Here is a 14,582-nt window from a genome sequence, read left to right as displayed (position 1 = left end):
AAATGCAGTGAAGGGGCGGGGAATTCCCAGACAACCAAAGAACTTGACTGATTTATTAATTGCTTCTACACTGCTATAGAGGGTGGGAGACAGGTTGCATAGGTTGAGATGGAATCAGTGGACATCAGTGGTGGTGGAACAGAGGGCTGTTCCAGGAGGCACACAGTAAATTAAACGAAACAGCGGTCATAGATGCAGAGGCCTGAGTGTTAAACAGTCTGTGGCACAGTGTTGAGGTCAAGTTGTTTGCCGGAGTCGGAGGGCTGCAAACCTGATTTAGGCTCAACCATTTAGAGCTTGGATCGTCTAAATGGATGTTCATGTCACCTAGGGTGAGTAGCAGACAGCCATGTTTGTGGATGGAAGACAACAGTTCTAGCTCATCCTCAAAATCACCCATTTGTGCTGGTGGATAGTAAATAACAACCATAGAGACTTTTACCAGAACAGTCACCATCAGCATGGCAAAGGCAATGGCATATTTGTTTGGAGGAAACCGTGTTTGCAGAGTAGATTTCCATTTCCAAACTAGTAAGCTAGTCCCACTGCCTCGCCCGAACAGACAGGAGGTAAGGGAGCGTGTATAGTTAGCGGAGAGCACAGCAGTGTTTTTTGGTTTGACCCAAGCCTCAGTGAGAGCCAGTAACTCAAGGGATAGCTGGTAAGGAAGCAGGAATTAAATCAGCTTAGTTCCGATCTAGTGGCCCGAAACTTGCAATAACTGGCTAGAACTTGCAGTAATAATGCACAATGAATGTGCATGCCGTGCTAGGGTATCACACAGAAATATTTGTGGATAAAATTGAAATAAGCACTCATGTCTAGCCTAGCCCTTGAGTCAGACAACCTTCAGCCTGATCAAGCCGCCCAGAACTCTAGTATTCGGCTTTCCTCCTGCCTGTCCCCCAAAGAGTTATGCCTTCATCACAGGCCTTCAGCCCATCCCCTGAAGAGGGTTCACCTTATCCTCTGGCCTCCTGGCCGTCCTCCTAAGGGTCTCTGCCATCTTCGAGAGGTTCATTTTTTGCCACCAGCCCCGTCTGTCTGTCCTGTCTCCAGTCCATCCTTTTGAATGGCCCTTATTTGTCCGTCCTGCCTATTTGTCGCCCGCCAGAGCTGTCCCGCAACTCTGACCTGCCTCTGGGTCGTCCGCCTAAGAGGCCAACCTTTTGAGCGGCCATCCTTTTGGCTTTGTTTTGGAGGGCTGCCTGAGAGCCTGGGCTCTGTAACAGTCTGCACGTTGTTCTGGGACTTTTATTTTGCAGTATCTTGTGCTTCTGTTCCTTGTGTGTCTGTCTCCATCGCTCACCTGTTTTTGCTTATCTCATTTATCATCCTGTTCAATGTCTGTATTGATTTCACCTGCCACTTGCTGTTGCTGTCCTATGATCTGTTTCTCCTGTTTAGTTTCCCTGTGCATTTAAGCCCTTGTTTGAGTTGGAATTAGAATTGAACTGCAATTATAAATAGGGTTGAGCCCAAGAATATGGAAGATGCATAAATTATCCTTGTGATGAATTTGTCTCTTTTTCAGCTGAAGACACGTGGGATGCTGGTGCGTTATATGGATTACAATGAGCAAACAGAAGACAATCCTCTATTGGTCCACCACCTGGTGAGGTACTTACTCAGCTAAAGCATGCAACAGGTCAGATAAAATGGCTACAGAGGAAAAGGTATATCTTGACTAACATATAACATGGGTGGCTACATACACTATCTAAGCTACATACAGTGGTCAGTAATGGACAGTGGTCTTCTCTGGTAGTTACTGCTCTAGCTGTCTTCATCAGTGCAAGCCACATTTCTAATTCTGCAACCGGTCTTTCCCATGCCTGTGTTTGTGGCTATATTAGAGCCTTCTTCTGCCTCTCTGCAAAACACAAAGCACACACATACTCTCTCACACAAATACATACAGCCTCTGTCTCTCAAAAAAACATTTAGGCTATTTGGGGGCAAACATAAATTCTTTGCTTTGTACATCAATGGAGGACACCCACCCACAAATAATCAGCGCAGCACAGACACACACAAAACCAAAGCAAGTCCTTGAAGACATGCACAGACACACACACACACACACACACACACACACACACACACACACACACACACACACACACACACACACACACACACACACACACACACACACACACACACACACACACACACACACACACGTTCAAACACACTCAGATGATGTTGTTATGAAGTGGACTGCACAGTGATTGAAGCGGCCCTTCAGACCCTTCTGATGAAGACTGTGCACACGCGCAGGGTTGCCACGGCACCCAGTGACATTCAAAGACGTCATGGGGGAGGGGGCAATAAAGGTCTGGATGGTCGTCATTCGTTCTAATTATAAACCCCTGAAAGTGGAAGTGGAGGAGACATTGAGAGCCAAAGAGGGAAAGAAAAAAAAATAAGGGGGCACAACATGCAGGAGAGAAAGAAATAACAACTGAAGGGAAGGGGAAACAAGGACAGAGGAAAAGAGAAGAGAGCTGGAAGAAAGACAGAGAGAAAGAGATACTTGGAAACTAAGAATCAACAGGTTGTTCTTTTCCATTTACTTTCAATAGAAGACCCAGCTCAAGAGCCTCTTTACAAACCGACACGAAGTTACTGACATAAGCCATCTCTCATCATTTACCGTACACAACCGTCTGTTCTCTTCTGTATACCTGCCAGACAGCAGCTGATCTGCATGCTTCTGCTCTAAAGTCTGCTGCTATTCGGGTTATGATAGTGCCAAGCAAAAAATGTCTGCGTATAGCAGCAACAATGAATGAGGGTAATCTCAAAGTCAAAGTCGTTGGCAAGCCTCCCATGTTTGGAGCAAGTAGTCACCTTACTTAAATGTAAACATCTCAGATTTTTCCATTCCCCAAGCAATGCTAGCAGCATGCTCCCACTGTTCCGTTGTGGTGTTAAGTATGCGTGCCTGAACCAGTTTAATGTAACGCCCTTTGGGAAAAATGGCTGCCCCAGACACAAATGGCTGCCATCCACCACCACAATGACCAACATTTCCAGGTTGGAAAATAGTAAAATTACTGTTTAAAAACTGTGTAATTTGCATGCATTTACTCAGGCCAAAATCAACACAATTACATGCGAATCAAGGAAAATATGTCTCAATCTCAGCATGTAGGCCATTTTGTGTAATAGAATAACATAGGGCGCTAGAGGGAGCCAGTATGATCTGGAAGCTTCCTTACCTGAGTGGTTGGGAGAATTCATGGATGGCCGGTTCTCTTGGGCTGCTGTCCTCACTCTCCTCTTGGTGTAGAGGCAGTGAAGCAGGCCAGAGAAGGTAATTATGGCCTCAGTGTGTGTGTGTGTGTGTGTGTGTGTGTGTATGTGTGTGTGTACGGTGTGTGTGTGTGTGTGTGTGTGTGTGTGTGTGTGTGTGTGTGTGTGTGTGTGAGAAGGTTGGAGGCCCTAAAGTGGGTCCTCGGTGTCAGCCATGACCTCAGGCCTCAGAAGCGATGGGGATGTGACACTGGGGAATCAGAGAAAGGGGGAATGAGATGAGAGGATGAGAAGAAATAATGAGAAGCAACACAAGAGAAGGTGGGTAGGAGAGAAGAGACAGATAGGGGGGAGAAAGGAGGAGGAGGAGTGAAATAAGAGAGAGAAAAAGGGGGTAAAAGAGTTAGAAAAGAATTGAAGTAAGCAAAATAGAAACAAGGAGAAGACAAGGAGAGGAGGAGAGGAAAGGACAAGAAGGGGAGGTGAGAGGAGAGGATAGGACGAGGAGAGAACAAGGAGAGGAGGGGAGGAGAGGAGAGGAAAGGAGAGGAGGAGAGGGAAGGAGAGGAGGGGACAAGGAGAGGGGCGGAGTGAAGACAACATCAGCTCTTACTCAGAAAAGGTTAAGCATACCATTTCAGAAGTGACTATGACGGAGAATTAACTTCAGTCTATTCTGAGCTCCCAGCGCAGTGCAGAATTTTTGCATTTACCAACATTAATAATGAATAGAGAAGACACACATGGCAGGCTAAACAAAGGCATTTTACGAAGATGATCAGTCACCACACTCACAAGATAGACTAGCTCTCACACTCACTCCCAAACTCTCTCCTCTTCTCTCTTCTCAACTCTTTTCTCCTCAACCCAAACATTTCCTCTCTTCTCTTCTCCTCCCCTCAAGGCCTTTCCTCTCTTCTCACCTCCTTCCTTCACCTCCCCTTGACTCTCATCTCTTCCCTTATCGTTGTCTTTCCTCTCCTTTCAGCCTTTCGCACAGCATGGTATACTTAGCAAACTGCATAGTCATAACAACCATTAAGCCGAAAAATACTATTAGAATAAATGAAGGCTGACACAGGGTGTGATCAGACACCAAGATTTCTTCAGTGCAACATTAACGGGTGAGAAGAGAGCTGGGTCCGAGCCTGGGAGCTGCTTATCAAAACATCGGGGAAGGTGCAAAATGCCTTTCTTTTTCTGTGCTGTGCTGTGGGTGTACATATTGAATGTGTGTGTGTGTGTGTGTGTGTGTGTGTGTGTGCGTACAAAAGTGAGAATTTGCGTGTGTGTGTGTGTGTGTGTGAGGGCCTGTGCACAAAAGTGAGAATTTGCGTGTGTGTGTATACGTGTGTCAGTGTGTGTGTGTGTGTGGGGAAGTGCGTTTTGTCATCATGTTCTCCCCCCTTCCCTTCTCCAAAAATCAGCACTCTCAGAGCTGCGAATGGGATGAATCACACAGCCTCTAGTCTGTTGAGACACTGGAGAAACTGCAGCGCAGACATAACACCCATGATGCCTCGCGGCAGGACAGAGAGGACACAAAGACGGATGCATTACCACCATATGCAGCAGCGGCAGCAGCGCAGCAGCAGCAGCAGCGGCAGCAGAGCCATCCCCTACCCCACCCTACTACCCAGGAGACTTCTCCAACACTCCATCACAGCTCCATCACCCTCACTTCTAGACCACCAGGAGGAAAAGTTGTGTGAGTGTGTGGGGGTGTGGGGGTGTGTGTGTGAGTGAGAGAGTGAGAGAGTGAGAGAGAGAGAGAGAGAGAGAGAGAGCGAGAGAGAGAGAGGGAGAGAGCGGGAGAGAAATGTAAGGGAGGCAGCTGTGTTCTGGTGAGGGTCTTCTGGCCTCACCTACTGGTGAAATGATGGAACTGCAGTTACTGGAAGGCATTATATAACTCATCTCCATGTTTTTATCCTGACTCTCAATCTTAGATCTGTGTGCATTAGAACAGCTTAACATCAGCAGATGAGTGATCAGATACCACCCGATACGTCTCACGCTTTCTAAACAGAGAGCACTGACCCATAATATAATGCGTCACCCCGCATGGTGGTTGAGTGTGTTTGAGAGGGTTTCTGTTTGTGTGTTTGTGTGCGTGATGGTGTGTGTACTGTGTGTGTGTGTGTGTGTGTGTATGTGTGTGTGTGTGTGTGTGTATGTGTGTGTGTTGCAAACACAGGACAAAGGACACCACTGAAGGCTTCAGCACCATGCCCAAGTGACTATCACATACACACACTTACATGAATACACACACACACACACACTCCTGCAGCTGACATTCCTGGAAAGCCAGGGTCTAAAAAGCTCATTATTCTTCGGCCTGCACTGCTGTAAGGCTTTAATAGACGACTGCTGAGGTTGACAAAAATATGAATGAGTGAGAAAGAAAAAAAGAAAAAAAGAAAGAAAGGAAGAAAAGGACAGAGTGAGAGATGAGGGAGGGAAAGAGACAAAGGGTGAGAAAGGAGAGGGACAGAGAGAGGAAGAGAACGAATCAGATTGAGAGAAAGAAACAAAAGAAAGCAGAAAGAAAGAGAGGTAGGTACGTGTAATTCTTGTTCCATTGGCATGAGCCTGGAGCAGTTTTTCTAGTTTCTAAAAAAATACAAAATACACTGATCTAAAATAATCCTGTTTCTCCACTTGTTTTCACATCGATGGTCTCAACACTAAAAAAAGTAGTTCCTCCATAAGTGGCTTGTTGCTATGAGACAAAGTAACAAACATCAACTTAGAAAACAGCGCTACTAGGCCATAAGCTGAGCAGTCCAACTGCTACAGGTACGGTGCTAATGAATTGACCAAATCAGCTTTTTGTCACCATTGCCTATCAAATATTAATGTATCTTTAGTCAAGAGCTTTCCTCCATTGCCTGTTCAAGCTCTCTTTTGCTCTGTGGGCTACAAGAGGATTATTGGCCCATGTTGCTCGTCTACTGGGATCTGTACACACTGATTAATAGATCTGTATGGCCTCACACACACACACACACACACACACACACACACACACACACACCTTTCTCTCTCTCTCACATGCACCCACACAACACACCCCAAAATAATAATACTATAATATTATAATAATAATACTCTCACAGTTACAGGCTATATTGCCTGTTTCCAGCGTTGGATAATCACATTATCATATTTTTTTAAGGCTAATTTCTTTTCTGCAGATGAGAGTTGCGTCATTCACACAACCCTGAGGGCAAAGACAGCAAGCACTGTTTATTTTCATTTAGCAAATAGTAGGAATTGTGCCCACACACAAACAGACACATACATACACAGGCAGGGACAAAGAATCGCTAACCAGTTTACTCCATTAGAGGCTCCTCATTTCTGCCTCACGACAACAACCGTGTCTTTGCAAGTCCTCCAGGCCAAACAGCAGCACTAAAACAGATCTTACCCAGATCAGTGCCAGATCAGTGCCATATCTGTGCCAAAACTGGATCAAGTCTGTTCCCCAGCATCTACATTTTACTCCTGTTGCCTCTGTTTTTACGTAGGCACTTCTCAAGCGGACCCGGGAACGGACCAACCCCTGCATCCTCTCAGCTTGTTGACTCCTCGTGCTACACTCTTAGGGGCAAAGGTTTGCCTATAGAATAAACCCAATGGTTGGTTACACAGCTGAAGGTGTGAATACATTCTTCAGGGTTCGAAAATCCATTTGTGGAGATGCTCATAAAAAGAAAGAAAGAAGGTTCCTACTAGAAACTTTACGGGTTATGGAGACAGACTGAAGAATCGCTGGACACTGTCCATCCCTTGGAAAGTGTGTCATATAAGACTAATGGGATGTGTGTGTGTGTGTGTGTGTGTGTGTGTGGAGCCAAGTACTTAAAAAGTAGTAAAAGCAACTCCACTTGCTGGCCCAGTGCTGTGGGTGAATTGACATGATGATGTGCACGCAGCTTGATTCAAATAGCAACTCACACTTCCTGATTGCCTTATTTTATCCCCCTTCTCTTTGTGATGCTGTTGTGACAGCGCCATGTCAAGGGAGCAATTCAGGCGATGACAGAGGTTGGTGGTAGGGGGGTGTAGAGTGAGCGCTGCAATGTGGCAACCGGCCACCCATCTGTTCTAGTGTCCTCTGGAGAGAAAGGGGTGATGCTGCGCTGCTAGGTAATGCAGGAAGCGTCGCCCTGGAGACACCACGGAGACATGGCCATCCCGTCACCTTTGCGTCATTTCCCCAGGCGTCGCGGAGACTGTCAACTAGGGTATCTCATTTTGTTGTGTAAGCCCTTTCCCTCTCTCTCTCTCTCTCTAACTATCCCTCTCTCTTAGTCCATACTCCCACAGTCAGATATAGTTTATAAAGCCTCCTGTATTCCCCCTAGAAAAAGAACGCTTATGAAATCAGAGGGAGGGAACTGCATGGATGAGGTCACAGAATCTTATTTAACGATGAAGAATTGCACTGCCACAGACAAGCTACCACTCTCTGAGCCCGTGGGTCCTGAAAGATGACTCATCACTTTCATACGACCATTCCTGTCACTTAGGAAACCCACATATAACAGCCATGCATAGCAAATCCAATTAAGTTCCTTCCACATACCTCCCCAGGTTGCATGGTTTTGAAAAGAATGGCAAGCTATATTCCCATCAGGGTTGAAAGAGAAGATATCCCCTTGTAGATGGTGCTGCTATAGTGGGTGTATGAGTACATATCCCCCTGTAGTGCATTGATGAGAATGTCCCCCTGTGGTGGGTGGATGAGAAGACAACCCCATCCCCCCCCCCCCCCCCCCCCCATCACCCACACAGACGTTTTTGAGGTAAAGAGCTTGGTCATTTCACCCAGGGAGGTTGCAACCAGAGGCAGGCCTGGCAGCAATCCAAGCCTGACTTCTTCACTTCTACAAAGTCACAGCCACTGTGGGTGGGGAGGGGATGAGGGGGGCCCTCTGCACACTGCAGTAGGGGTAATGGGACAGGGAAAAGAGAGAGAGAGAACGCCCTGCACCCTCCAAAAAGAGGGGGGGGGGAGGAAGAGGAAGGAGAGGAAGAGGAGAACAATGACAAGAAAAAGTGTCTGTCACGACCCGTGCCAGCAAAGTGACGGCTGTGTCTCTCATGTCCCTCTTTGTCCTGTTTTGTAAGAGACAAGGAGCCTCATTGGTTGATCTAAAGACTTTGGGTTTGACTGTCCTTTTGCAGGGAAGATACATCATCCACATTCACCTGCACACAGTGGTTACGCAACAGCCGCCAGGTTTGGAAAGAACAGGACAAAGATGTGTAGGCTTCTGTGTCTGCCTGCCTGTCTATGTGCCTATATTTTCTGTCTGTCTGATTATCCTTTTAATGTTTCCCAGTCTGCTTGTCTTGCTCTGTGCCTGTCTATTCCATCTACCTGTCTGTCTGTATGCCTGCCTGTCTCTCTTCTTGTCCTCTTGCAGGTCCTCCTTTCCTAGATTGCCGTTTGGTATGTTCAGCAGATGCTGCACCCGTTTGGCATGTGGAATGTTCGGCACAACATCATTACAGGGGTCAACAACCGTCTCATCCTACCGTTCTTCCTGGAACCCGAGCCACCAGCATGCACACACACACACACACAGTATTTGGACGCTGAAATCAATGCATTTCTGAGCACTGTTTAACACGTCACAACATCCGCCAACACATACTCACACTCTCACACAAACACGTTCACACACACTCACACATCTTCTGCCCTTGATAATTAACACTCTAGGTATGTGTCAAGCACAGAAACCTAAGAAGTAGGGGGAATGTAACACATTTTCCTGTCTCACCTTTTACTTTTTTCCACCAACTAAATTGAGGCTGCTTATTATCTTCCATACAAAACTGCCTATGAAATGCCAGTGTATAAGCATGCTGGAACTGTATCAGATGCTGGAAGATCTCTGTTGATTCTGATATCATGTGAAGAGCTTCGCCACAGGATGTGTCTATGTTGCTACTGTGTATGGCTGTAAATGGCCATTAGTGGACCTCTTGGGGGATCGGGATTAGGGTGGTATGTGTGAGAGGTTGTAAGTTTGCCATGCCAGATGTTAAGCTAGCCAAACATCTGTTTTCTAACGCTCTCAAGACTCCTCACTTTTTCCACTCTTTCGCATTCCTTCTGTCTTCAGCTATGGGGGGAGGGGAGGGGGGTATCTCCATGACGATGGAAGAGACCACACAACGGAACACCACAGAGCTATAACACTTCAAATTGAATTCCTTAAAGTTGCAGTAAGTAGTTTTTGTTGTGAAGAAATGAAAATGCTTCTGAACTTGATGATAATATCACTCTGAGGGCATGATAAACAAACAGTGTTGCCCTATATCCCTGTGAAATGTACACTTTGTTTCTGTGATTTTCTGCACACTGTCACACTTCATATTGCTTAATGGTAAGGATAACAATTTGCTAGTGTTATGCAATGAATTGAGGTAACAACACCAAGATGGAAACCAAAAGAAACTGATTGCCATAATCTTTTCTTTAGGATTATTGTATGGTTTATTACCATAGTAGTAGTTCGTTTTGGTTTCGCAACAGCTAACCAAATTACACACCTCCCTTCTGTACTAATGAAGCACCATGTTGGTTGGCTGGGATTGTTTACGGCTCAGTCAGATAAATCTGACATTTATATTTTGTTGATATTTAATTCACATTGGTAATGTAACTCAATGCATCAGCCAATGGGAAATCTGACTGTAAACTAATACTTTTCTTTCACTGCTACTGGCTAATCCATTCAGGAACTGGCCATTACTTTTAATTTCACTCTCTTCAACTTCAGTCCATAACATTTTTCAGCCATTTCTGACTTTTTCTGCTAGTTACGCAGGAAGGAAAAGAGAGGCAAAGGCTAGGAAATGGTTGCTAAATGTGTAACAGCATGTTTTCTTCACCAAGGCATCTTTCTTCCAAATCAGCATTGTTTTTCTGGAAGATCATGTTAAGAGAAAGACAACTCTGTTTGCGAAAGAGTCAGTCACCTCCAACATACTGATAAAGATCCATTACACTGCGCTATCTATAAAAAACTTTTACTACAGGCTGTTTTACTTCCTAGAAAGTGTTCAAAGTACAACCACATGGTAAGACAACACTATGCAGATCAATCGTGGTGATTAAGGATTCTAAAATAAACTAGTCATGGCCCATAGACCATATGACACCCCTTAACAGGAACACATCAGGAGGAGCAGGACAAGAAGAAGAACATGATAAAGAAGTGTGTTTTCCAAGCACTCTGATGCTAGCCATTCTGTATGTGGTCTGTGCCTGAGGATGATGAAGAAGAAGAAGAAGAAGAAGAAGAAGAAGAAGAAGAAGAAAGAGGATGATGAAGTAGAAGAGAAAGAAGAAGAAGAAGAAGAAAAGGCAATGTGGCACTGACACTGGTCTGTGGCACTGATGGTCTCTTGCACTTCTGTTAGACAAAGATTACAGCTCTGAGGATCTTAAGTGCCTCCACATCTGTCACTAGGGCAACTGTGGAAGGGGCCAAGCATTGTCAGGGCCCCACGAGCCACAGATGTTGAGGCATCTGGCAGCAGATTTGCAGAGGTTTGGCCAGCTAGAGGGGGTGTCATGGGTGACCAGGATAAAACAGCAATAGCGGCAGCCAGTTTATGGCAAAATGAGGTGGCAGACCAAAACCTAACAAAGAGTAAGACCAGGGTATGTGTATGTGTGTGTCTGTGTGTAGGACGTTGTGTGGATGCAAAGTAGGTGTTTAGATGTGTGCGTCATCTGCTGGGGTGTGTACACGTGCATCAGTATGTCTGAGAGTGTGTGGAGGATTGTGAGTGAGTGTGTGAGCGTGCGGATCTTTGACCTCTAAAACCAGAGCAATCAGTGGCGCATATTGAGGGTTAACGTGACGCCTCTCTCTGCACGTATGTTTGTACTAACTGCCTTAACAGACAGACTTAACAGACACCCACATCTGCATGCATATGCAACACATACAAATAGCACTCCTACACAGACTCATAAATGCTCTCACAAATACACATGTAATACACATGAAATGTGTAAATGGTCAAACACTTCTGAAAAATACAGGCTCATGAATAAACACACCTACCTGAACACTAGTGCAGACACACACTCACACATATATACATACATACGTACACAGAAACACATACAGACACACATATAAGCGTATTGATACAATTGTGCTACGTATTATTATTTATAAAATATGTGGCTTTGCCAAGTATTTAGAATTGATGCAGTTTCTTGTGTATGTGTGAGAGATAGAGAGAGAGACACCGAGATACAGAGCGAGAGATAAAGAAAAAGAGAAAGAGAGATAAAACGTATATGTTTAGTGAGAAAGAGATAGGCCTAGAGGCAACCGCTAAAGAAGCCAAGTGCATCCATGGTAACCGCATGAATGAGCAAACTTTCAACAAAGACAAGATCCTGGTTGGTACTCAGAGTGCTGTTTACTGAGAGAGGTGATTGTGTGTATATATATATATGTACAGTGTGTGTGTGTGTGTGTGTGTGTGTGCATATGTGTGTGTGGGTTGATTTGACGAGGCCAGGCTGATTGATGGGCATCATGACACACACATCCAGATAATCTGACTGCTGCACGCTTTGACAGACACATCCACATAATCTAGTCCCAGTCTTTCCTTACTGATGTCATGAACAGCATGCCATCAAAATTCTCTGCATGCATGACCTCTCTCCCCTCTCCCATTCATTCACTATCTTCCTCACTCTACAATGTATCCTCACCCTAACCCTATCCTTCAGCCCAGTAAGGTTCCTGTGGCCTTCTGATTGAGGGCTGCAAACCCTTGTATGACATAAGTGAAAGAAAGCACATACATACAACAAAAGCAATCTGTCCAAAACTCTAAGATTATGTAGCATCCAGCCTAGAAACGCATCATCCAACGTGCAATTCCAGTTTTCATTTCATCACATTAGATTTAACCATGGATTTCACTATATTCTCTGATAAAATGTCATTTTCACACAAAATTGTATAATTATGTCAACTGCTTTTATTGAAACTGTTTGCACAGCTGATATTGAAGTTGCCATTTGGCCTGCTTTTAGACTGTATTACTTAAAGGCAACAGTATACAGCAATCTACCACTTTTTAAAAGTATATTTTCATAAGCCTTTTCATAGGCCTTTATATCATTTTCACAATTAATGTTGTTGCTGTGATCATCTGAAGGATAGAAAAACACACCTGTCATTTCCAAGGACCGATCTACGCTGCTAGCTCCTTGGTCTAGGACTGACCACCCCACACAAATGAGAAAAGCTTTCACAGCACTGCTAACATCTCCAAAACACAGTATTCTAGCAAGCTAGATCGGTTTTATCAGTGCCAACTTTGCCGTTTATATGTTTTGCAAGGTTATTGCATGCCTTTAAGGTGGTTAGCTTGCAAGTTTTAACAAAACTCATTACTGCTGCTTTACATTTTTTTAAAGTTTAAACAAATATATATAACACTTTTCACATGATTGTGTATAATTATTATTACACATTAGTTGCACATAGCATTGATGATGAAGCAACAATGACTATCGACTATGAGTATCAGGCCACCTTCTGTCCCACTGGTTATGACAAGTAGGAGGCTGAGGTTTCCAGAGAGCTACACTGATATTCAGCTTGATTACTTCTATATCTTGAGAACAACTCTGAAACTATTAACGACTACTAAAATGATTGTTGCTTCTATTGCTGACTCCTGAAATGGGTGTTGCTGTCGTTCGACTGGTTGAGCAAAATGCGACCAACACCCAGCTCACGGCTTATGGGTTTGTTTCCCAGGGAGCACATGCACTGATAATATGTATTAGTATGTATGTATTACTATAGTTATTATGAGAAGCCTAGTAGTAATATTAATATAAGCCTGGGATATGTAGCCTACATATGTACGTTTGTGTGTATGTATGTGTAGTATTCTTGTTCTTTTCTTATAAGTAGTAGTAATAGTAGTATTAGGTTAGTGAGACAAAATGTCGACCCAAGGCATACATCGGGCAGGTCTTTCGCTGTCCTTTTAAAATTAAAACTTTTACAAGGGTCTGCAAAGACTCACATTCAAGACATCGTAAAGCCCACAAGGAAATGCAACGCCTTTTCCCAAGATTGCGAGCCTGCAGTTCTGCATTAAAATAGCACACATTGAACAAACTACTACCCGATAAAGGTTGCGTTTTTAGCGAAACATTTTGATCAACACAAATATTTCAACAACCCGATTGCAAAACTTTAACCTTGAGGTGAAATTTCGACAGAGCCGCGGTCCATTTGGCAGAGCGTTACAAAGTAGCTTAAAAGTTGCACCAATTGAAAATGTGAAAGTGTACATTCATCTTCAAACGCCTTTACATTAGCAATGGTAAGGTAGCCTAATGTTACATGACTGAGGTGCGAACGACTCATCCAAAATGTCACTGCAGTCTCGCAACAGAGCTTCACCAGGTAGGCTAAGCTAGAGAGTAGGCTACAGTAATAGGAAAAAAACGACAGAAAGGACATAATTCTTGAGAACACCCAGATCTGAAATACATTCAATGAGCATAATAGCACAGGCCTTCCTCCCCTTAAAACTACTGCAACGGCAGACAATTTAACGTTCCTCGTACTTGGAAAGCAGCAAAGACTTCGAAAACTTATAATGCTGAAAAAAATCAGTTGTGATTGCAAAAGGGCGGACATAGCCGACAGAAAATGGGAAACAGCGGATGCAAATGATTTCGGTAGTTCTCGGGCAAACCACTGCAGCTTTTCCCGAAAATGTAGTGTACTGCTGCCTGACAGCGACCACCAAGTGAAAAGATGGTTAGAAAAAAAACTATAGTAGCGTAGGCTATCTCACGATTTATAGATATTCAGTTAAGATTACCTGATAATCACTGTTCTTCTTGCCGCAGGATCCTCCGCCGTCTACGCGTTTAAACGCCGTTCTTTGACTCGAAAGGTTCAACCGTTTCAGTTTCCTAATGAAATGTATAATTTTTCCTGTCACAACTCTCTTTCCTCCATATTTGCAGCTCCTCTACCAACAACAACATTAATGACGTCTCCCCCCGTCACGTGACCTTGTCTGTGTATCTAAAAATAGAACCTACAACCAATGAGTAACTCCAAAGCCCAATAAGACATAGGCCTACATGTCCTCCACAGCGCAAATGGCACAGCTGGCGTAGGCACGAATTATACTATTCTTGTTCTTGTTATTCTACGGTAATCGATTCGACATTGTCAGATCCCCAAATTGCTCACTTGACACTTCATGACGGATAAGTGCCA

General features: G+C 44.3%; 1 protein-coding gene across 1 annotated transcript in view; it reads right to left on the bottom strand.

The window, feature by feature from the left end:
* Positions 1–14,317, bottom strand: part of hdac5 (histone deacetylase 5) — a 79,393-nt gene extending 65,076 nt beyond the window's left edge. Inside the window, exons 1-2 of the mRNA XM_080856639.1 lie at positions 14,176–14,317; positions 3,228–3,511 (exon numbers count right to left, since the gene is read on the bottom strand). Coding sequence (XP_080712765.1) covers positions 3,228–3,249 — 22 coding nt within the window. The 5' untranslated portion in view covers positions 3,250–3,511; positions 14,176–14,317. The remainder of the gene's footprint in view (positions 1–3,227; positions 3,512–14,175) is intronic.
* Positions 14,318–14,582: the final 265 nt, after the last annotated feature.

The sequence above is a fragment of the Sprattus sprattus genome (genome assembly GCF_963457725.1).
Source record: "Sprattus sprattus genome assembly, chromosome: 18".
In the NCBI taxonomy this organism is placed as follows: domain Eukaryota; kingdom Metazoa; phylum Chordata; class Actinopteri; order Clupeiformes; family Clupeidae; genus Sprattus; species Sprattus sprattus.
Note: the sequence above shows the minus strand (reverse complement) of the source record. Positions and strands in the feature narration are given on the sequence as shown.